A 25,909-nucleotide genomic window follows, 5' to 3' on the forward strand; every position below is an offset into this window, starting at 1 on the left:
GGCGGTGACTCGCACCGGCTGGCCAGGCCTGCGCTTAGATACACACATACACACATCTACCCACAAAGTGTTTGATCTTTCTCCTGACACTCCCTCACCCAGCCCTTGTGCATAATATCTACGCCCTTCACCATAAAAACGTGCGGGTGAGCGGATGTTGATGGTTGAGTCAGAGCCAGAAACTCATCGTGGTCGGCCTTCAACTTCTCACCTCGCGTGTGTCCCTGTGAGTTCATTACACTGCTTTGTCACACCTGACAAGTACGACAGGCCAGCACAAAGTCTCAAACTCAGCTACAGCAAAGCCCCAAAACTAACCTGTTAACAAACACACATAAAGAATAATAAATAATGTGGGAGCGACCAAAAGCCCTGAAATCCTGTGTGATTTAGCTGCAACTACATCAATAGCCATCAATGTCCACTGGCCACCTGAGGCTAAAAGCAAATCCGTCACTGCAGACTCATGATGAAATTGCTAACTTTACATAATAAACAAGCATATTTATTTTACAAATAGAAATAAAAAAGACACATTGATTGTTTCTCCCTTCGTAAGTCTCAGCTGGGCGAATTTTCTGATAACTCATCCAAGTAGATCCTGGTGGAAGATGTCTGACCTCTTTGATTGACAGCTTCCAGCTGGAATTGATCATTGCTCCAAAAACACCTCCTATCTTTCCTAACCTCTTACCCAAATTCTGATGGGTAGGAAAATCGATAAGGGCTTAGGAAAGAGAGCGGAGCACTGAGAATTGGAACAACCTCACACTAGTCTCCTTAACAATGTGATGCTGGATATCTGCCTTGTTGAAATTACAATGTGCAGAAGATGGACCACAAAACTCACATCTGCCACATGTTTGAACCTTGTTGTTCTACAGAGGTCATATAAACACAGGCTGGCCTGTGAAAAAATAAGGTTGGAATTTTAAAGGAACATTTAGGTCAAGATTTACTTAATTGATTTAAGACTTAAGACTTACTTACTTAATTAATTAATTATTTAATTTATTAAATTTATTATTTATTATTTATTTATTTATAATTTATTATTATTTAATTTATTATTTAATTTAATTTATTACTTAAGACTAAGACTTAAGATTTATTTTACTGAGGCACCCAAAAACCTTTAAGCAGTAAAAAGGTACCTCGCTTTAAAGAGGCTCAGTGTCATAACTAGTATTTTTGGAGTATTTTTGCTGCTGGCCTCATGGTGTATTTGTAAGAGTTTCACTTTCAGGAGGAGAATATATAAATGAGTCAATGAGAAATGCAATGTCTGTGGCACACGATTTACTGTGCTGTTTACTTTTACATACATGCCGTATGCCTACTGTGGTTGTGAAAGTTGCTACTAGAAGAGTTTATGAATGCATAATCAGCACTGGATGGTTCAAACTGTTATCACAGAGCCAAAACTGTATGACTTAGAACCTGTGCCTAGATGTGAGCCACAACTATCATTTTTCAGTAACGCCGGTATTTTCATCAAACAGTAGCAACGAACTGAAACAAGCTGCCTTTTCCTCAGCAGTGCACACACCGTGAGTGACGTCCCTCTGCTGAATCTGTAACAAATAAAAGTGTTAAATGTTGCAATGTGCTATTTAAAAAGAGTGAAACGTGGATCTGCTCAGTAACACAGGAACAGGAACAGCTTGGGGTCTCTTATAGGAAATAAATAATGCATTTGTCCAGATCAGCTGTCCTACACAGATTTCAGGTTTATAGTCTCTGGTTAAATCCTGAATCCTAATCCTTCGAACCCTTCACATAAAGAAATTACAGCACATTGTTATTGTATTATTCTGCGATTGTGACATCACAATAATTTGTATTCAATTCAATTCAATTTTATTTATACTGTCGACCATAATATCCTATTAGAGCGATTAGAACATGCTGTAGGTATTACAGGTACTGTGCTGCAGTGGTTTGTATCATATCTATCTAATAGACTCCAATTTGTGCATGTAAATGGAGAGTCCTCTTCACACACTGAGGTTAATTATGGAGTTCCACAGGGTTCAGTGCTAGGACCAATTCTGTTTACATTATACATGCTTCCCTTAGGCAGCATCATTAGAAGACATAGCATACATTTACACTGCTATGCAGATGACACCCAGCTCTATCTGTCCATGAAGCCAGATAACACACACCAATTAGTTAAACTGCAGGAATGTCTTAAAGACATAAAGACCTGGATGGCCACTAACTTTCTGCTTCTATATTCAGATCAAACTGAGGTCATTGTACTCGGCGCTGAAAATCTTAGAAATATGGTATCTAACCAGATTCTTACTCTGGATGGCATTACCTTGGCCTCCAGTAACACTGTGAGGAACCTTGGAGTCATTTTTGACCAGGATATGTCCTTCAACGCACATATTAAACAAATATGTAAGACTGCGTTCTTCCATTTGTGCAACATCTCTAAAGTTAGAAATATCCTGTCTCAGAGTGACGCTGAAAAACTAGTTCATGCATTTATTACTTCCAGGCTGGACTACTGCAATTCATTATTATCAGGATGTCCAAAAAACTCACTGAAAAGCCTTCAGTTAATCCAAAATGCTGCAGCAAGAGTACTGACAGGGACTAGAAAGAGAGAGCAGATTTCTCCTGTTTTGGCTTCCTGTTAAATCCAGAATTCAAAATCCTGCTCCTCACATACAAGGTCTTAAATAATCAGGCCCCATCTTATCTTAATGACCTTGTAGTACCATATCACCCTATTAGAGCACTTCGCTCTCGCTCTGCAGGCCTACTTGTTGTTCCTAGAGTATTTAAAAGTAGAATGGGAGGCAGAGCCTTCAGTTTTCAGGCCCCTCTTCTGTGGAACCAGCTTCCAGTTTGGATTCAGGAGACAGACACTATCTCTACTTTCAAGATTAGGCTTCAAACTTTCCTTTTTGCTAAAGCATATAGTTAGGGCTGGACCAGGTGACCCTGAATCCTCCCTTAGTTATGCTGCAATAGGTGTAGGCTGCCGGGGGATTCCCATGTAAGAAAGAGTATTTCTTCTTCAGTCACCTTTTTCACATTGTGTTTATACAGCTCTCTGCATGTAATCATTACATATTATTAATGTCTGTCTCTCCTATATAGTTTTTTTCTTTTTCCTCCCTCTCCTTATTCCCAACCAGTCACAGCAGATGACTCCCCCATACCTAGGTCTGGTTCTGCCAAGGTTCCATTGAAAGGGAATTTTTCCTTCCCATTGTTGCCACGCGCTTGCTCAAAGGGGATGTTTGTTGGAGTTTCTTGTCTTTTATTGTAGGTTCTTTATCTTACAATATAAAGCACCTCGCTATGATTCAGGTTCACAAACCAGAACACAATTTGTCCTACATTAAAGGAAATGCCAGTGCTCTATGTTTACTGCTTGCTTCAGCTGCCTCAGCAAAAGTATTCAGAAGAATTTTCCACATTAGGAAATGAGAAGTATGTCCTGGACAGGGACACAGTGCCTAAATTCTGCATATGATTTAACACAGAAACTGCAGTATTGTGTATAGGGTATACTCATCCTAGCATGCATCATATTTTTATATATAGACTGCAATAATAATAGGGTTTAATAAAATCTTATATTTCTTTATCAATATTCACATTTTTGAATTTGTGTCCCATATTTTTATTCTCTTTTTTCCCCATTTATAATTCACGTATTTGTTTTGCACATTGTGAGACAGGAGATGATATGGTCGTGTTGACAATAAAGCTGATGTTGACTATACATTGTTGGCCTCGTATATTAAAAAATTGTGATTCAAGAAAATTATGATTGGCTGAGATGTATCCAAGTGTTTTCCACCTTGACAAAAGACGCATCACTGTTAGGCATCGTAAGAAAACATCGTCCAATCACCAAATAATAACGTTGCTTCTTCAAAATAAAAGCACCCACCAGAATGTCGAGACAGGCAGCTTTCAGTAGTGTGATCTGGTCTGCAATGGTCAGCCCCGTGAAGCCAGGCACTCGTTTGGCAAACTCCACAATCTTGATAATGCACTTAGTGGCCAGCTCGCTGAACTTGTCCCACAGTCCTAGGTCCAGCCTCACACGGTGGTCTGCACTCGAGTTCTGCATCACACATATATACGCATACACAGAGAGCAGTGTCAGGCCAAGAGACAGCTACTGTCGTCATTGCTGCTAATGATCTCTTCACTCTGCTCCACATGTCTCAGACGTGCATATAGAAAATATTCACCATAGCTCTCAAAAACACAAAGATTGTTGTTGTGAATATGCTGTACTGAGCCTGGTGGCTAGGCCCTGCGATAATGAGCCTAACAGTGTCAGAGGGATGCTTTGGCAATGACGGGATGCAGCAATGGAGCAGTGACAGATAGTGCAGAGCAGTTTGAAGCCAGGGTATCATTAATACAGCTATATGGTGCAGAATCTATCCACAGATGACAGGGAGGCAAGGATGGTTGGAATCCATAGAGCAATAAAAACAGGAAAGAGTAAAAGTGATTCAGGGGAGGAAAGTAATGGCAAATGAAGGGCCGGAGTCGGGAACTGTAAGAAAGGCAATCCTGAGATAATGTCTCATGGGACCAGTGTGTTAAAGTGAGAATCATTACAACAGATTGTTAACTTCAAATCATAACATAGTCTGTGACTTTCACCTCTGCTGTGAGTTGTTCTGATTATTTCTTGAGTTATTGGCCAAGATGAATCCTAGACTCATTGTGTTTCTATTTTGCTTTAATTATTTTATGATTTTATTTTTTCTTGTTCAGTAGCAGAACTCTGTTTAGGGCTTAAATGCAGTCAAGTCAGGTTTAATATTTGAGATGAAAATGTGAACAAGTGATTGTCTCTCAGAGATCATGTGTGTTTGTTAAATATCATGACAGAGAATGTTTATTCACATAACTATCAGATTTTGATCCACTGTGTAATATACAAACCCACGTAGAAAACAGGTCTGGCCTGGATCCGGCATCAAGCTGGCACTTCTGGCTGACTGGTGTCATGGCAGGGTGTCTGTCAACCAGATGTGGGCCAGGTCTGGCAATGATGCACTATTTATGTTCCTATTTTCCTATTTTAGTTAGAAGACCCAAATGCCATGTTGCAATACTATACTGCTATGGTAGCCAACGTTTCAAATGCAGGTTTGACAGGTTTGTGAGTGTACACTTTATCCAAAACCTAGTGACAGTTTACTCATATTTACCACTGGGTGGCTGAAGCTCAGGAGGTAGAGCAGATCACCTACTGATCAGTAGGTTAGTGGTTCGATCCCTGGCTCCTCCAGTCTGCATGTCGAGAGTGTGAATGTAGTTAGGAAGCACTCAGTTTAGAGAAAGTGTGTGAATGTGGTGTGCTGTATAGAGCACTTTTAGTAATCCGGGAGAGCAGAAAAACACTATATAAGAATCAGTCCATTCACTGTCCGAACAGAGTTTCGTCATGTTACTTTTGCACTATTATGTTGTTATTTCATGGCTTGATTAAGGTACACATTAGGCTGACACCTGGGGCCAGAGCTGCAACTATTCTGGGCCAGCACAGGGCCAGCAGTGTGTCTGCAACTGGCTTGTGCCGGCCCATGTGTGGGCCACCTCTGGCAAACCAGGTCTGGGCCACCAAAGGGCCATCGTTCTTTGCGGTATGTGGGGCATGTGTAAGCACATAGTGTGGGCCAGATCCGGACCATACCAATTTGCTATGTTGGAAAATGTTATTCGCCAGTATGACAATCAACCCAAATACACTGCCAGTGCAGTAAAAGCACACCTGGATAGAAAACACACACAATGAAACACTATGAGGAGTTTTGCTCCAGACCTTAACTTTACTGAAGCAGTGTGAGATTACTGTGACAGAGAAAGGAACAAAAGGCAGTGAGCATCGAGAGAAGAGCTCTGGAATGTCCTTTAAGAACGGTCCTTGAAGAACTATGCCTGAATAATAATAACTAAAGAAAGAGAGTTCAGTCTGTGTTAAAGAATGAGGGTGTTTTACAGACTGGTTACATAATTCCCATTTCAGCAAAATGGAAAAAGAAATGAAAGGCAACTAAAGACCTTTGCACAGATTGTACCTGAGCAGGTGGCATTGAATGGAAGATGTTTGAATGTAAATCATGAATGGCTGTTGATTGGTTTCAGAATTTTTTGATCACAACTTTTACATGGATAGGCAAACTGTGTGGCAAACCAATCAGGCGAGGAGCAGGCCAGAAAACAGAAGACATACAAATGGAAACGGCAGGATACCAGCAAAGTGTGAACTGGTTGGCAGACGGAAAGCAAAGTGATGCAACCTGGAGCAGTAATCGCAAATGATGGGCGCTGAAACAAAGAGCGAAAGCAAAAATAACAAGAAAAAACAACGTGCATGATTATAAAACAATCATGATGCCAGGCACTCGTTCGTCAAACTCCACAATCTTGATAATGCGCTTCGTGGCCACCTCGCTGAACTTGTCCCACAGACAGGTCCAGCCTCACAACAACATGCATATTAATAAAACAATCATACTATGAGGACTGGTGTAAATGGTACGGGATCGTGGCAATGTCACTGTTTGCCCGTGAAGGAACTAACATGGTGATCATAAATGGGCCACAAGCCAGGATTATACTTTCCACGTCCAGCAGCGTACCCACCATCAGACAGGCATGCAGGCATCCACATAGAGCCTCGTCTGTTGTCTTTGCATTCTGTTTGCTTGTTTTGTGTTGTAAATTCATCCATGGAGAATTTATGGGAGTTTGACAGTCAAGAAAGAATGAGTGGCTATCCATCTATCTGGATTTTTGCTTCACACAACAGCTCGCACAACTGTGTTAAAAACGACACATTAAAAATGTTTGTGTAGTTGCCCTGGCCTACAGAAACACTGTGATGTGGCAGGAGTGCACACAGTGTGACTCACAGACCTCAGGAGATATGGACACAAAGGCTTTGTGTTACTGTAATTGACTGTTGCTGTTCCAATCACAAATGCAACTGCTCAGAGATGCTGAGTGCTTTGTCTCACCAAGCAAACTCCTTGGACAATTAGCTTGTTTATTCTCCATAAATAACTATTATAAAGTCAAGAGCAGAAAGCATCTGAGTTCACATTAGATTTACAGACTGACCAGAGAGACTCATTATTGTGTATTTTTAAAATGTTTGTTTGAAAAATAAAACCTACTTTCAGGTTTTGTTGTGCTCGAAGAAGGAAAAATGAACATTATATTACGTCTGATAATATAGTTAACCCTTTAAAGCTGCATAACTATTTTTAAATCCTGGTAGCACTGCAACCACGTAAGCTAGCGCAATAATTTTTTTTGCATATGAAACCAGCTTGTCCTCGGTCACAGTTTCCTTCCACATATAACTTTGCAAAAACTGCATAAAAAGCACTTGCAGCAACAAAAACATAATATTCCAGAAACACGCTTTGCCGATCCGATCAGCTGTTTGTAACACTTCCTACATCCATCAGCACTGTCACTACCCGATCCGTACCGGAAACCCGATCGGTACCCCGCATGCGCAAATCTTACGTCACTTCCTCTCTTTGCCAACATTGCGACATTCAATATATTTGAATGATACGGTTAGCGCCCAGTTAGCTCCTAGCATTTCTCAACAGCTCTGCCTCCTTTTCGACTGCCCGGGACATTTAAACAATGGATAATCCGTTTACAAACAAATTCATGCTTTTCTCCTCAACAGAGAGTGTTCCCCGATTGAACAACAGCGCCGTAAAATAAGAAGAATGGCGCCTAATGACAGACTTAATAATATTGATTTAGCAATGTGTCACGTGAAGATTCATCAGCCAGATTAAGTGTTTACTGACAACTGACAGTGATAGCGGACATCATCATCACTATTCCAATCAATCCTCTCCACACAGACAAGCATAAACACACTGGACTATCACTAAATCAAATTTAACACACGTTTGTAATGACGCCAATTCATTTTACAATGGGGTTCATTCGCTCGGTCAGCAGGTGGCAGTATCCTCGTACACTGGGGAGTAAACTGCCATTAAACGAACAGAAGAAGAAGAAAACATCTGCACATGCGCAGTACGGATCGGGTAGACCCGATTTGTACGGTCCGACTTTGCACATGCGCAGTAAGGATCGGGGAGTCCTGATCCGTAACTATCTTTTTATTTTTCGTTTTTGTCTACATTGTACTGAAATGCTTCATTATTGCAAACATTTTAAGAGATACTCATTATTCTTAACATCTTAACCGATACTCTGACCCATAACTATCGTAAAACGCTACGACCGGAAGTAGACACCTTTCGCGCATGCGGGGTACCGATCGGGTTTCCGGTACGGATTGGGTAGTGACAAGCACGAACTTTTGCATGTCCTCCATGTCCTGCCCGAAACCGGAAGTGACGTCATTTTTCGCGGAAATGTAGTTTCTTACCTTCAGGGCCTCATGAGCCTATACTGGTGTTTTTAAAAGTTATGTTTGACTTCATGACTTTCTGTGTCGTTTCTGGGATGCTTAGGACTCATATTGCACTGCTGGAAATAGTTTATTTTGATGCACATGCTGCTTTTTTGCAAATTTGCACAGTAATATTTATTTTCATTTTTCCTGCAGTGTATAAAAATTGGTGTATTTCAAAAATAAAACTATGAAGACACTTAAAATAAATTTCCTGTGGTGGGAAACTATTTTGTGCAACTTTTTTGTATTTACAGTTTTGAGGGATAAGCCTCTTAAATTTCTCTAACTAGAAATATATGTTAAAAAAACAAAAACGATTTTCAATTTTTTTGTAGTTTATTGCACTTTTTTGCAATTTATGTAATTACTATGCACTTAATGCATGCATATTATTAAAATTTGGGCTATAATGGTTGTATTGATGTATAGCAACTTGAAATGCTCCCAAAAATGGCTCCACAGCATGTAAAAATATAATATAAGCTCTGGTGGACTTGGTTCTATGGTCGGTCTTAAAGGGTTAACAACAGCAACCTACAGACTAATAGACTACTATTGAACTAGACAGTCACCAGGTTAAACCATGCGATGAGCTGCTCGGGGTGCACACCATAACTTCATGAATTCTAGGTACCTTCTTTATTACCAGTCCAATGCACACATGCGCTATATACACGAAGCAACATTCAAATCAGGTCAGAGCTTTTATGTAATGTGCTGTTTCTGGGTTTTTGGTTGATACTGTCTCTCGCTGTTAAAATTAAACTACTGTAGAGACTGCTCATTTCTTTGTAAGTGAGCAAACAAATTTATCAGGGATGGAATAATTATTTCTCCTGCTGTATCTACCAAGAATAGCAGGAAATGAGCTAAACAGAGAAATGTGCAGTCACTTGCTTAACTTCCTCTTTTGGGGATGTCTATAAAGAGCCCATAGACATAGACGAGCTGGAGTGTTACTCGACTGGTCTTTCACCTAATGAAGACCCACTTCAGTGACAAAAGGTGAACAGTTGCTGCTTCGTGCGGTGACTACGGCAGATGTAGTGCTTCCCACGGTTACGTGCTCCCTGCTACATCTGTTCCAGCTGAAAGATTTTACTTCTGCTGCTGACTAAGGTGACTTATTTGAAATAAACTGAGATCTCGTCATTCATGTCAACATTTTGAGCTGAACAAAAATGTTACTTCAGCTGAGTGAGTACACTGATGTCGTTAGCTGATTGCTGATTTTTGTAAAAAACAAACAAACATAAATAACCCTCTTAATCTAAGCCTGATTGTTTTTAATAGGTTTTCTGTTGTTACTCATTTTGAGGGATGATGATTCATGGTTTTGTTGCTATGTTAGATTTAGTGCACGGTGACACTATTAGTCGCAGTTGATTTGTTTTTCAAGTTTTACGTGAACATCGTTTGTAGTACTGCATTTTCACAACTCACATGAAAGTCAGCTTATTTTATTTTTCTGCCTTGTGTTCGTTGTCTTTTTGTGTAATGTTCATAATGTGCGAATTGATGTGGCCCACAGTTAAGCAGCTTTTAAAGTGTGACATTTTATTAATGGTTTGAAATGCTGTTCAGGCTTTTTGGAGATGACAGTAATAAGTCTACCTACCTGTTTGCCAACACCCCACCTTCATCTTTATTGACAGTTAACTATGTCACACACTGTTCAGTCTTTTAATTCAGCTGATTTTTAAACTAATATTTTTATATAAATGAATAAAAAAATCTAGATGTAGGCCTGTGTTGTTACTTGGTCCTCGCTGTCACCGCACACACTCATGTAAGGAATATTTTGCTGAACATTAAACAGAAATGAAGAAAGTATTTAAAGTGAGCTCCTGCAGTAATATTAATTCATTTAACGCTGTTGGAGGACACTTTTGTACAGAATAATAATTTTTAGTTTTGATGTTCTATGCACATTTCAAATAGTAGACTTTTATGTGTACTGTGGTCTTTTCATGATGTTTTATTGCTTCTTTTCTTAAGGAAATATTTAAAAAAAATGACACCACCATGGGTCATACTCATCTAATAATAACAGATATGTATTTAACTACAGTGGCATTTATATTTTACAATCTTAAGCCAGCAAGCAATGCAGAAACATGTCTGCATGCTACATGTCCATGTATTGTGCAGACAAAGATCAGAATGTATAAATTAATCTGATGTTGTTTATCTTGTTAAATAGTGATAGTTTTTGTTTGTCTGTTTATGGCGGCCCACAGATTAACTGAAGAACAGTGGGTGGAAGAGTAAGGGTGGTTACAACCAAGCTCGATGCCATTTTTGGACAGGTCACAATAATTTACGCTGGCCTTGTAGTTGCAGAAGTTAATGGTTTTGATATTACCGCTTCTCTTATTCAAATGATTACTGTCATGATGAGAGAAAAACCGCCAAGAAGGTGTATCCTCTGGACAAGCAGAATTCATGGTTCCATCGACCACAGCAAGTCTTTCAGGTCCTGAAGCAGCAAAACAGCCCCAGACCACCAACATACTGTTGGTATGATGTTCCCTTTGCTGTGTTAGCTTAATGCTTAATTTAACTAACTCAAACCTTCCAAAGAGTTCAGCTTTTGTCTCTTCAGAATATTTTCCCAAATGTCTTCAGCATTGTCTCGATGTTTTGGGCAAATGTGAGACGAGCCTTTGTGTTCTTCACTTTTCCAGCAAGTGTTTTCTCGTTGAACAAAGATGCCATTTTTGCCCAGCCTCTTTCTTGTGGTTGAATTGTGAACTCCGACCTTAACTGAGACGTGAAGCCTGTGGTTCCTTAATGTTGTTCTCAGTTCTTTTTTGACCTCCTGGATGAGTCTCAGTCACTCTTGGAGTCATTTTGGTAGGCCAGCTTCTCCTGGAAAATATTCACCACTGTTCCAAGGTTTCCCCATTTGTGCATAATGGCTCTCACCATGATTCACTGGACTCCCAAAACCTTAGAAATGGCTTTGTAACCCTCTTCAGACTGATGATTGCCAGTGACTCAGGTGTTTCCTTCAATCGTAGCAATATTTGTTGCTTTTGAGATCTTTTAGCTTGCATCAGGGAGGTTCTATTTAGGTGATTTCTTGACTCAACAGGTCTGCCAGTAATCAGGCCTGAGTGTGTTTAGTGAAACTGGCAGGGTTGGATAACCTTTCTCCCTTTAATAATGAAATCATCATTTGAAAAATGCATCTATTTACTCTGGTTATCTTTGCCTAATATTACAGTTTGTTTGATGATCTGAAGCATGTAAGTTTGGGTGGGTTTTGATTATCGATTAAAATCAATTCTAGCTTGGATAATGTAAAATTGATTCATTAAAATCCTGAATCGATTTTTAAATCACCAGAGCCTCAGGTGAAACCTCACAACATTTCAACAACCACCAAACAGCTAAAACAGTAAATGAGAGCAGGAACACGGATTCTGCACAAAGACGTAAACACAAAGCGCGGAGCCGCTGACGCATCAGAATCAGTGAGCTGTGACTTTCTCACCCGACGGCACGGACACGAGCTGAAAGCCGACAGCTCGCTGATTCCGATGTTTCGGCGGGTCCGCGCTTTGTGTTCACGCCCTTTTTGCGCTGATTCTGACGCTGTTAGTTTTATTTCTCTTCAAACAATATTGACCGAACCAGCAGAACAAATTTAAACTTTTTAAAATGATGCAAAATTGCAAAAAGCTCAGCCGTGTCTCTAATAAAACCTCTGTAACGTTGCTCTGCATTACTCCAGCAGCATCAGGTCATGTTCATATGTTCATTAATGGTTTTCTTTCGTTTTTGATCTACTGCAGAATATTTTTATAAATCCCAGGCCAGGAAAGTCACCTTCATGTTTTTCTGTGTTTTATCCTCAGTTACTTTGACACAAAGGCTGTGATGCTCACACCTTTGATAAAAGCTCACAAGTGTCAGCTTTCTTTTTATAGATATAAAAATATGGAAATGTACTGATGCATGATCTGAATTATAATATTTCTGACTGAGGCAAAATTTCCCCCATTCAAATCGAATCAAATCGTGGATTGAATCGATTCGGGACCTTGTGAATTGGAATCAAATCGATTCTAGAAATCAGTGACGACACCCAGCCCTACTTGTGATATATAATTTATATATGTATAGTGAGTTGTATGTAAGGCAAGACATCAAGGAAGGAGCAAAGGACATGTAGGCAGAGAGATCAGGCTGGAAAGGATGTGCAGCAGGTTAGAGTGACTGAGGACAAATGAAAATGTGCTACCAATTAGAGAGAATCTACTGAGAAGATGATTCAATTCAATTTTATTCATTTATATTTATACAAATCACAACAACAGTCGCCTCAAGGCGCTTTATATTGTAAGGTAGACCCTACAATAATACATACAGAGAAAACCTGATGAAAGGCTGAAGATCTGATGAATGAGAGCAAGAGGAGGACAAATAGAAAACAGTTAGTGAATCAGGAACTGCAGAGGATTAGTGAGGAGGAAGTGAGAGCAGCTCTCATAAGGAAGAGTGGAGTTTGGTTTAAGACGGCAGAGACAACCAGAGGAATCTGGCTTCACAGCACATTCATTCGTCTGAGGTTGTATGAGAGGCAGTTAGCACAGATGCTGGACACCATCACAAGCAAGAAATCTATTCACAAGCCAATAAAGAGAGAGAGTCAGATAAATGAGAGAGAGAGACCATTAAATATGATCTGGGGTTAAGTGAGCAGCACATTAGGGCTGTGCTTAAATCACAGACAATGAGCTCTAGTGCACAGAACAGCATTACGGACACATAAAACTGACTGACATCCAGATTCATAGGGACGGAGGATGTGAAGGTGCAACACACACGTGTGTGCGTTTGCTCAGTGCACGCTGGGCTGATGGCCGATATTAAAACAACTTATCTTGCTCTTCCTTCTGGGTGTAAGAAAGGCTAGAATAAGGGGAACTTGAGAGGACGGGAGAATAACACACACACACACACAGTTAATTACACCAGTCCCATACTTCAATAGGACCAAACAAGACAGTTTCTGGGGAATTCTGATTTCATTTACCAACATTTATCCAAAGAAATCAGGCAAGTTGCAACATTACAAAATACATAGTAGTGTGAAAAACTGTACGTCAGAAAAAGTCATGTGCAGATGCAGAGATGGAAACGGCAGTAAAAGCAGCCACCACATGTGAAGGATTGTGATAGCACGCAAAACTCTAAGGTGGCAAATATCATCAAGCTGAGCACTGTATTGCAGTGGCATATACCACCATCATCAGTGCCTGCAGCCAGTGTGGCTTTATTTTGTCTTTGAAACGGCCAGGCTCATTTTTCATTACCATCACTGTCAATGAAGCATTATTCATTGTTGAGCTAAGCCCTCTCAATTGCACAGCTATCTCAGCTAACCCAGCAATGAACTCCTAAATAACTGCAGACCAGGATTTGAATATTTCACCACATAATTGGTGCTTTAACATAATCTAGGGGAGCGGGAGCTGGTCTACTTTTCCGACAAGCATGAATCAAAAGGCGCATCAGGATCCAATCGATTGTAATAATGAGGGATTTCTCGCAATCTATAAACAAGTATAATTAGCACGAACCGCACGAACCACATGAACCACTCCAACAAACAGCAAGCGCTGCGTACACTGAGACAACAGAATCAGTATACAACTGCATACATTGGAGCAAAATTGCTGTTCTATAAGCCGGTTCGTTCCCCTTTAAGATCTCATATCCAACTCTACTCAGAGGTTTATTATCACTTCCCCAAAAAGAGAGGCATTACTTCATATTATAACTGCCAGTGGATTTAAAACAATACTCACTTATGAAATCTGATGAGATGACTAAAACTACCACTAGATCATTAAACATACACCCCAATCTCCTGCCACCAAACGCTCTCCGTTAGGTTAAAAACAAACACAATCAGGTCAATATTGTCTCAACATACGATGAATGTATCAGCTGTAATGCAGCTCCTACTGTTTGCCTGTGAAAGCATCACAGAATTTAGATGGTACTTTGGAGAGTTTCTAAACATTTCTATCACCTCTTACTTTTTTGCCATGTCACACTGAGTGCAGAACCTTCCCTCAGTGGGAAAGCTCATCTGCTTTCAGACTGGACAAACCAGGTCCTGATGTTTCTGATTGACAAGGCCCTTTGTGGATTAGCAGTCTCCAACTATCTGGCATTTCATTGCTTTTTAGTTTAGCATTTAAATAACTTTAAATAACTCTTGGCCTTGATGTCTACTGGCAGATGACAGAAGGGGGAGAAAGGCCTTGCGAGCACCCAGCTTAACTAAATCTGTGGTTTAATTTACCCGAGGATAAAAGGACACAAGTTGGGTTTACGACATTTATTCCACTTTTCAGACATGTCAAAAGCTGGAGGTTGGAGTGAGCCCCAGGCAGACGGATGGGCAGCTGCTGGTCTGCAAGAATCTCCCTGATGAGGATTTGCTTTTGACAATGGCTAAGTCTTCTAGTATTTACAGCTTTTGTTTAGTTTCTCCAATCTGTTGCATTCTATAAAAACTGTCGTAAACAAACACTATTACCATCGAACTCTGAGGCTAAAATCATGATGTGGTTGCTGCACTTTTATTCTACTCGTCACAATTTATATCCAATATATGGCTGCTGAGAGAGGAACAACAATTGTCACTGAGGTTCTGTGAGGACTATCAGAGGCATACATCTGAGGTCTCAAGTTGCATTACAGGGAGATTTAGACTTCTCTTACCTCTTTTCAATCACCATGTATTATTGTAGGATATTTACAAAGTGCCCCGAGGCAACTGTTTTTTGTGATTTGGTGCTTTATATATAAAATGCACTTAAATTTGAATTGTACTGGTGCAGTAGCTGGATCAAACCACAGAAACACATGGCCATACAGGGGCATAAAGTCAAAGTAACAATGTAACATTTACTGCATAAAAAAATAATGCAACTAAATGCTCGTTGCAGAATGACGTTGTGCAGGCACCTTGTTAAATCATACTTACCGTCGTGTACTTGCCAAGCTGGCAGAGGGAGGGGAACGTTTCTTGATGAGCCCTACGGATCTTTTCAATGATTGTCTCCAGCTCAGTTGTCAGCTCGTAGCGCTCTGACAGATCGGGCTTTGGGCTCTCCTTCTTCTTCTTGTTCCGGTCATTTCTAACAGCTGGAGGAACACAAAAATTTGGATTATCCTCTAAACAAATGTAGCTCTTAGTGAAGCAAACAACATATAAGGCACCCCAACCAATCACAGCAGATGGCCCCGCCCCTCCCTGAGCCTGGTTCTGCCGGAGGTTTCTTCCTGTTAAAAGGAAGTTTTTCTTTCCCACTGTCGCCAAAGTGCTTGTTCATAGGGGGTCATATGATTGTTGGGTTTTTCTCTGTTGTATTATTGTACGATCTACTGTACAATATAAAGCGTCTTGAGGTGACTGCTGTTGTGATTTGGCGCTGTATAAATAAAATTGAATTGAACTTAATTGAAGGTAGAAATGTGTTGCTAGTAAGCATTTCTTTGATTACAGTTTAGAAATGTAGCCAGTCGTCAAATCAAACAAATCAGACCTTATATAAGGACAAAACCTTTCAGACTGTAGGTGACAGACCAGAAATGAGGTGAAAAATAAAGTAATTGTGGAAGTAACAGAAACTCCAAGGCCTCTAAGGCCACTTTAGGTTGGTTCCAAAAATGAGTCGGTCACCGCAAACCATGGTAAAATACACAACTCTAGCACATTAAAAACCACATTAACAGCCTCATACAAAAACAAGGTTTTAGATTCATAGTGTCCCGCTTTATGAAAACTCTCAGGAGGAATAAATGGGGAAATAACTATTTGATCACTTTGTGAATTTGTAAGTCAGAAATGAACAGTCTCTAATTTAATGATTGCTTAATTTTAAGGGTGAGAGACAAAAAAAAAAAAAAAAAAAAAAAAAAAAAGGGTGAGAGACAGAACAACAGAGCAATAAAAGAAAAACTAAAATCCAGAAAACCCACATTAAAAAAAGGTTATAAAAGATAAAACATCTTCAAAAAGGAGAGAGTTGGCAAAAACTATAGGAACAGGTTTGTCATGAGTTATATGTCAGGACAGAATCGAATAGTTAGAGAGATCAGGTTGGAAACAATGTGCAGCAAACAATGTTGGTCAAGTTACTTGAAAAAAGTAACTAATTACTGATTACTTCCCCCAAAAAGTAATCCCGTTACTTTACTGATTACTTATTTTCAAAAGTAATTAATTACTTAGTTACTTAGTTACTTTTTAAAAACACGATTTACAACCTGAATAGGTGATAAAGTGATAGATCTTTCAGCCCAATTCTACTTTTTCTGCATAATCATCATACAAAATGTAATCAAATGGAAAAGTCTCTTTTTAAAACTTGTTTTATTAGTTTTAATCTTTTAACTTTATGCATCAAGCAAAAATTTAATTATCTGCAACATTCTCTGACTGGAAGAAATTAGTTTAACATTTAAACCTATTTTCTGCACATTCCAGCACATAAAATAAAATATATTTTTTTTGTGTTTACACTCAGTCTTTCAAATAGATGCAAGTAAAACACAGCAGAAAATAAATAAAGTCAAAGACTAGCGGTCCTGTTGCTCTATTTTCACCTGTAAAGCAGGAGTGGGGTAGGCGGAGGTTTACCCTGGTGCAGGTGTGCAGCGGTCAGTGGAAGAATCCGCGAGTTTCTCTGTGAGTTTCCCATTACGTCGTAGCTACTCGGTGCTTGCTCGGAAGTTCAGGGGGTTTTTTTCGCTGTAAAAAGAAGTTTTCTTCCCACGCACAACGGACACTAATGTTTTTGTCACTTTTTATGGAATCATACTCAAAGTAAGGTCAGTACTTCCACGCTTTAAATGCTGCACGCTCATACTCTCTCTGCACTCGATATATGATCCATTGTTGATCTGCACACAGCTGTTGTCACGAACGTCGCACTCGCTTACGTCACTGTCATGAGACACTCACAAAAAAATCACGGTTTTAGTAACGCAGTAACGCAGCGTTCTTACGGGAAAGTAACGGTAATATAATTACCGTTTTTGCAATAGTAATACCTTACTTTACTCGTTACTTGAAAAAAGTAATCAGATTACAATAACGCGTTACTGCCCATCTCTGGCAGCAAGTTGATGAGATGGAAATGTGCTTACAAGTGAAGAAAGTGTGTTGAGAAGAGTCCTTTGAGGAAATGGTGAATGTAGAGAATGATGGATGGAGGACAGCTAGCGAAATCAGGAAGACGATGAGTAATGAGGAAGTGAAGGCAACTATGAAAATGATGAAGAGTCAAAGGCACTGATTTTTCAAGAAAAGAGGCAGAAGATACCTGAGGAATGGAAAAGTATACTGGTACTGATATTCAACAGGTATAATAACTATAAAACTGATGGCCCCGCCCCTCCCTGAGCCTGGTTCTGCCGGAGGTTTCTTCCTGTTTAACGGAAGTTTTTCCTTCCCACTGTCGCCAAATATGACAAACTGCTCAGAGGGGGTTGAGTTTTGATTGTTGGGTTTTTCTCTGTATCTATTATTGTACGATCTACTGTACAATATAAAGCACCTTGAGGTGACTGCTGTTGTAATTTGGCGCTGTATAAATAAAATTGAGTTGAATTGAATTGAGCCATACCATGAAGCTTTGGAGAAGAGTTGTTAAGAAAAGAGGTGACGATCAGTGAGTAGCAGATACAATGTTTGTTTTTAGAAGTACAGAGACGGAGCTGCTCTGTGTCTTTGTGGATCCAAACAAAGCATATGACAGAGTCCCAAAAGAGAAACTGTGCTACTGTATGAGGAAGGCAGGAGTGGCAGAGTAGTGAGGTTATATGAGTATGTGAGGCTGGTGCAGGACACGTGTGAGGAGAGTGAAACAGTGGTGAGGAGTGACCGATGGGTTCGGATTACATCAGGGACTGGCTCTGAGCCCCGTGTCATGTGCAGTGGTGATGAACAGGTTGACAGATAATGTCAGGAACAAATCTCCATGGACTGTTATGTTTGCAGACAACACTGTGATTTGTTTTGAGAGCCTGCAGAGGTGGAGGAACTCTATGGAGAGAAGAGGAATGAAAGTCAGTTGAAGCAAAATAGAATATATGTGTGTAAATGAGAGTGAGGAAGGTGAAAAGCTGAACATGCAAGAGTAGAGAGAGTGAATTCAAATACCTGGCACCAACCATGGCTTGGTGGAGTAGATGGAGTCCAGGCTGATTTGTATAAGAAGGATAGCAGCATGAGTTAATGTGAATGTTTACGAGATAGTAGTGAGACCTGAAATAATCAGTAGTGCAGAGACAGTGGAACTAGTTGAAAAGACACAAGGCTCAGTTAAGGTTGCTAATTTGGGGATGACAGGAAAATGAGCACATCAAGTCAAGTGGTTTGGAGACAAAGTTAGAGAAGTGAGGCTGAGATGGTTCGGGCATGTGCAGAGGCGGGATAGTGAACGTATTGGCCAAAGAGTTTGGAAGATGCCAAGGGGGACAGTTCATAGACGAAACACAAAAAGTGCAAAGCTTTCATCAAGGCATAAAAGTATAAAAATATTTTGCTCTGTAAATCATCATCATCAGTATTTATGTCCCAAGTCAGGATTGCTGTCCGATCTTTGGAAGTACTGTACATCCCTACAATATAGTAGCAGTGTGAGTAGGCGTTGATCTGGCTACCTTTAGAATAAGAAACGTCACATCTATACAGGCTTTCTGTTGATGCACGTCTTCCAATGTTTTCATATTCTGTCACACTGAACAAACAACTGGAACGACGAATGAGGACTGCTATCTCAGACCCACAGAGGCTCATATATATTCACTTTTACTTAAAATATTAATACAAAGAAGACCACCTCAAATATGAGCTGCAAATTTCAGTCAAGCTTGGACATGTTGATTTTGGAGCAGGAGCTTCTTTCTTGGTCACCAATGTACAATTGGTAAAGTCCAAAAACTACATTTGTCCGTAATAATGCGTGTGTTGCTTTCACACACCTGTCTGCAGATGATATTCAGCAGAAGGACCAGTTTCTTGAAAATACACCAAAATGACTCAGCATTTGGTTATTTACTATTGTTTTCTAATGAGGGCTCACACATGTTAGACAGCAGACTTCCACAATTCTACTTCTTGGTCTAGTTCAGTACATTCAACCACAATCCTGAGGAAGATGGCTGACTTGACAGTTGTCCTGATGACAATTATCAACATTGTCAACAAACGGGGTAAAAAACAAAAGGTCATTTGTGAGAATGTTGACTGTATATTAGTTAAAAGTGTAAGTGAAAGGTGCACAACTAACAGGGACGAGCACAGCCTCGAGTTATACCGCAGTAGGTTTGGGCTGTTGGGCGATTCCCATAATGCACTGTGTTTCTTCTTGACTCATCTTTTTCTCTTACTACATATTTAATATTTAAACACCACTCTGCATTTTATCATTGATTATTTTAGTAATCAAGTGATCTATCGATTAATCAATCGATTAACCAGATAAGAAATGCTTCTGTCTCTTGAGCAATAATAACTATTCAAAAGAAAAAAAACGCAGGTCTTAAAAAATGAACTGCTCACTGGTTTCCATTTTAGGAATTGCAATGTTTTTTTGCAAGCGTGCCACCGGGCCGCACGGTGGTTAGCACTGTTGCCGCACAGCAAGAAGGTCCTGAGTTCAATTCCAACATCAGGGTTGGAATGAGGGTGGAGTGGAGGGTGGAGTTTGCATGTTCTCCCTGTGTTTGCGTGGGTTCTCTCCGGGTACTCCGGCTTCCTCCCACCATCCAAAGACATGCAGCTTGTGGGGATAGGTTAATTGGAAAATTCAAATTGCCAATAGGTGTAAATGTGCGAATGAATGTGAGTGTGAATGGTTGTCTGTCCCTGTGTGTTGGCCCTGCGACAGACTGGCGACCTGTCCAGGGTGTACCCTGCCTCTCGCCCTATGACAACTGGGATAGGCTCCAGTGCGACCCTGAAAAGGATAAGCGAAAGCGAATGGATGGATGGATGCAATGTTTTTTTTGTTTCATCTATCATCTGTTTCATTTGTAAAACAACAACAACAAACAAACCCTGTGTATTTATGTGCCATATTAAATTTTATTATTTAAAGAAAATGTTCTCTTTAGTACAAAAATATCCAAACATTCTTAAGTAGAGTCAGAGTAAAAACAAAAATAAATATGCAATCTAAACTAAGGCATAAAAATGAATCTTTACTCTGTCTTGAAGGCTTTATGAGTTCTTGTACATGTTTCTGTGTTAAAGTGCGAGTTTGTGTCTGTAAGCCTCTAGAGGAGAATGTGGAGGCTGCAATGAAGAGAAGCGAGCCTATCAGCATTCTGAAGTTTGTCTCAGGACAAACTGTTATGATGGTGTAGATGGTAATTAATACTAACAATAATTCAGTGTCCAACCTAATAACCCTCAGAGTTTTACTGTGGCATGTATATTTTTATAGGCTTGTGAAAAAAGCTTTAATGTTATATTTTTAGGTATGAATGTAATTTAATCGAGACAGTATTTTATATTGTTTCACTTTCAAATCTGAAAAACTTGTGAAGACCTTGAAATAAATATGGTCTAGTCCACCCCATGCCCCCCTTTAGACTCACCCCTGTTGGCTCCATGTAAAATACGATGGCTGCTGTCAGCCTTCAGCTATCTGTATAATTTAAACATAGCATCAGACTAAGATAAGAGTTCATCTGCATATGTTATTATGACTTATGGAGATTTTCCTGCAGATTTTTCTCTGTAAAACAAATGTCAGTGGATGGAGCAGCTATCAGGTTTGCTTTTCTTCACGTTGAAGTTTATTGATCAGGCTTTTTCTGGCTTTTTAAAGTTTTAATGTTGATCACAGGAACAGCACTGCTGCTTTGGATGCTAGAAATATGTTTTCTTTCTCTTAACCTGAGCTGCACATCTCAATAACGACTCCGCCTCTTTGCTCTTCCCGGTGTGTAAACAGACTCCACTTCCACGCTAAACTGTGCCAGTGTCATTAAGGCAGCTGTGTGCCCGCACATCGGCTCATCTGACCATGCCACTGTGATGCTGCTGCCCACGTACACATCACTGCTGAAACGCACAAGACCAGCCAGAAAAACCAACAGAGTCTGGCCAAGTGGCGCTGTCTCAGGACCTAACCTCAGTGTCTTTGGGCTGTTCTGAGATGTAGTTGAGCTGACTTAGTCCTTTCCAACTAGATGCAATCAAAATAAGTTTCTCATAATATTTTTCTAGAGCATGCAATTATTAACAAACACAAAGAATCTATTATTATCTTGTTGTTTTAAAAGTTACCTTTAAAGCCTTCAGTTAATTACACTTCTGTTAGCAACAAGGTTATGGCATAAATAGTTTATATAATCTGCAGTTGTTTAGAAATGGTTCCAAGAGACCTCCGTAATGAGTATACTGGGATGTCGTACTTGGAGAAGACTCTCCTGAGTTTCTCTGATAAACCTGCTACATAAGGGATGATGATGCCCTCTGATCCTCCCTAGCTGGTGTTTGACCTTCTTTGCTGATTTGATGAAAGCCTAATTAGGATAACCACATGTTTTAAGGGCTTCCTTTACATGTGTGTGTTCCTTCTTTTTCCCTTCAGGCTTAGAGGGAACATGTCGCGGTTGGTTCCAGGTCGCTGCTCATGTGGTCGACCGGCCTGTCAGCTGAACAGTTTGGCGTTCTTTTTCTAACTTTAATGCTCTTTCGTTGTTGTATTTCGCCGTCTACTCGATATATTTGTATTCTTTTCCTTTTCCTTGTTTTTGTGATTTTTTGGACTTGTTTCCAACACTTCGACCAACCTTACCTCCCCACAGCTTTTCATCATCCTGGGAAAGCCACAGAGTACTTCAACAACACTCTGTACAAACTGGAACAATTATCACCGGACTCATCCTGGGTGATTTCAACCACTGTTCCCCTGACAAGTAGCTTAAAGGATCTGTTGGTATCCTTTAGGCGACTTGTTACATGCAGCACACGTCAGGGGAAGACTATGGCTCTGTACAGATAAAAAGTTGCTATGGCTCTAAGTTGCTATGGCTCTAAGTTGCTATGGCTCTAAGTTGTGAGGCACTGTTCAGGGCACCTAGGAAGTGTGTTCTGGACTCTATTTCAACACTCAATCGACAGTCACACCAGCCCCCAGCTGTGGAAACACTCCACAGTCATCCCCATCCCCAAAAGAAACAACCCAAAGTCTCTGAATGATCTTCGTCCTGTGGCCCTCACCTCCCTGGTGATGAAGGCCATGGAGAAGATCATAAAACAGCACATGGTAAGAACAACTGACCCCCTGATGGACCCACTTCAGTTTGCTTACCATGCACGCAGAGGCATCGATGATGCAAAAATCTTCATCTTGGACTCCATCCACAAACATCTGGAGCTCCCTGACTGCTCTGCCAGACTTCTGTTTGCTGATTTCTCATCAGCGTTCAACACTCTGCAGCCTCACATCCTGGCCACTAAACTTTCCTCCCGATTTCACCTGATGATCAGCTAATCCTGTGGATATTGGACTTTTTGACCAACACGACTCAGAACGTCCGGGTGAACAACTCTCTTTCTTCTCTCCATAGTGTCTGCGCCTTCCTCTGCTCGTTGTCGCGATCTCTCTCATCCATGGCTGTGTGTTTCCCTGTGTACCTCATTGCGTCTTAGCTATAATTTCCCAGTCTAGTTTTGTATTGTTTTGCCATTCATCAAATGAAGCTGTGTTTCTTTGAGTTTGAGTCTGCGTTTGGGTCCTTTCCTGCCTACACACAGTCGAAATCATGACAGAAGATCGCGACCAGACAGTGGACCCAGCAGCTTATAATCCCTCCTCTGAGCTCTGCGAGGAATTGTTTTCACAATGCAGTTTCTGTGTCAGGAGTGGTTAGTGCTGCCCATTAAGGAATACCAAGAGGAGTTAGCTCTCTGGTTACAGAGGATGATTTCTGGAGTCCCTTGGCTATTCAGATCGCTGCACCCTCTTATCTAGGACTTCCTTATCTCCATCGTGCATGTCCACCCAGAGCAGCAGCTTCAGCCCAGCCCGCCGGAGGTTATTCAACACGGCTCACTGGAGGTTATTCAGGCCGGCCCTCTGGAGGATTCGCTGGAGGATTCGTGGCCCAGCTTGGTTTCAGAGCTACCTAAAAAAGAGCTTTCAGGGTTAGCTGCCTGTTCCCGCTGGACGCCCAGGAGAACCAGTCCAGCAACCTTCCTTGTCAGCTGGGGGTTTGGAAGAGCCCGGCCAGCACTTCCTCGTCTCCTCTGGGGATTCAGGAAAGCCTGTCCAGCACTCCGTGGCTCCGACACTGCCACCTGCTCCCGCTGGCGGCTCTGGTGAGCTTGTCGAGCACCTTCTCGTGTCTGCTGGCGGCTCTGGTGAGTCCGTTCAGCCACCTCCTGCTCCACGGTCTGCTTCTGGTCCTATCCTCGTCTGGTCCAGCCTTGTCTGGTCCTGCACCCATCAAGCTGCGTCCAGCACTCCAGGCGCCCCAAGGTCGTCGCCTACGACCACATCTGCTTTGCCTGTGCTTTCCATGCAGTCAGCCTCTAGACCTGCTCTGTCGCAGCAGTCTTCCACGCGGTTGGCCCCCTGAAATGGCCTGTTATGGACTGTTGTGCCGTCGGCATCTGGGTCGGCCCCTTGTTCAGTGTCAGACTGTTTTTTCTGGGCACATGGCCAGTCCCTGGACTGTTTTTGGTTTGTCCTACGACTCCTGCTCCTAAGATTTTGGGTTTTGAACTGTGTTCCTGGACTCCAGCAACTTTTGTTTTGAACTCTGTTTTGTTTCTGGACTCCTTATTAAAAAAGAAGATTAATGCAGTATATTACTTAATTACTTGCTTGAGAAAGTAATTGGGTATATTATTTATTACATTACTTTTTTATTAAAAAAGTATTATTCTGTCCCTCAGATTATTTCTGAAATATATTTTGTGATAAGTTTGTTATATGACACTTCATAGTCATGTTACTGAATCTATGTGTCAACAAATATGTTTACTCTTGGTCTGCTCATGTCTGCTCACATCCACGACTGACTGGTTGAATAACCAGCCAGGCATTTGCCAATCAAGGTCTGAATCTGTCGCTCTTTTTACAACAATGAAAGTATTACAAATGTTGCACCAATAAAAGAAAAAAATACAACACAAATAACTGTTTGCTGAAGTCATTTATGTTTACCTCTCTGCATGGGCTGAACAGTAGCATTCAGCTCAGGGCAGAAGAGTAAAAAGATTGGTTACACATCAAGCATTGCCTGAGACACTCCACTCTATCGACAGCAGTCCAGTCGCAGAGACACCTCAGTTTTTCCAACTGGAAGTCAGGTCAGAGTGCAGATCATCCGCATTGCGTTAGTCAAACAGCTCAGCAGTGAGCTTAGCTGCAGCACAAGCAAAGTAAACAGAGAAGCTGAGCAGAAAATGCAGAGCAGAAATCCACAAAAAGGCATCCGCACATAGCTCCCATGCTCCTCCAGGTGTGTTATGGCAGCATGGAGTGCTGTGGCTACGGCATCTTCCGTGGATCTGTTTGCTCTGTAGGCAAACTGGTGTGGATCCAGGCTGCAAGGCAGGGCTGCTGTTCTGCACAACCCCTCACAATACACGATCTGGCACGCCATCAGGACCAGCCACCTTCCTTGGGTTAACAGCCTGCAGAGTGTGCCTCACCTTGTGTTCCTCCAGGGTGGGGGTAGTGCTGCTGTGGGCCACGTGTTGTTGCTCTGGCTCCAATGCTTCTAGCAACACGGCCTCAAAGCGCGATGAAAATATTCAGCTCCAGCAGCTCCGAGGTTGATCTTATAGTCAGTTAGATGCTGGATGCCCTGCCACACTTGCCGGCTGTTGTTACTCTCCAAATAGTCCTCAATCTTCCTCCTATAGTCCCCCTTCGCCTCTCTGATGCATCTCTTCAGGTTGGATCGGGCTGCGGTGTAGTGGTCCCTTTTGCAGGACCTGAACGCGATGTTTCTCTCCTTCAGCAGCTGCCTGACCTCCCGGGTCATCCAGAGCTTTTGGTTGGGATAAGCCCGGATACATTTGTCTGCTGTAATGGTGTCTATGCAGTGTTTTATGTAGCAGAGAACACTGTCTGTGAACAGTTCCAGGTCCTGATATTCAAAGATATCCCAAGTTGGTCCTGTCAAAACAGTCCTGCAGCTGCTGAGAGGCGCCCTCTGGCCATATGGTAATAGTCTTTGTGATGGTGGGAGCAGTTTTCTTGGGGGAGCATATGCACGAATTAGAAATAGGGACAAATGGTCAGACTTGCCCAGATGTGGTGGCGGTCTGGCCATGTAGCCCATTTTGATGTTGGAATAAACTTTGTCCAGTATATTGTCACTCCTAATGGCTCACTTGACGTGCTGGTGGGATTTAGGGACTGCTGTTTTTAAGTCTGCATGATTAAAGCCCCC

General features: G+C 41.2%; 1 protein-coding gene across 2 annotated transcripts in view; it reads right to left on the bottom strand.

The window, feature by feature from the left end:
• Positions 1–25,909, bottom strand: part of LOC148096852 (retinoic acid receptor beta-like) — a 127,349-nt gene that overhangs the window by 13,145 nt on the left and 88,295 nt on the right. For both annotated transcript variants that reach the window (XM_087834673.1, XM_087834674.1), the window contains exons 4-5: positions 15,462–15,622; positions 3,920–4,096 (exon numbers count right to left, since the gene is read on the bottom strand). In XM_087834673.1, the coding sequence (XP_087690799.1) occupies positions 3,920–4,096; positions 15,462–15,622 (338 nt within the window). The remainder of the gene's footprint in view (positions 1–3,919; positions 4,097–15,461; positions 15,623–25,909) is intronic.

This window comes from Neolamprologus brichardi, chromosome 22 (genome assembly GCF_056152115.1).
Source record: "Neolamprologus brichardi isolate AB-2024 chromosome 22, ASM5615211v1, whole genome shotgun sequence".
Taxonomy (NCBI): Eukaryota; Metazoa; Chordata; class Actinopteri; order Cichliformes; family Cichlidae; genus Neolamprologus; species Neolamprologus brichardi.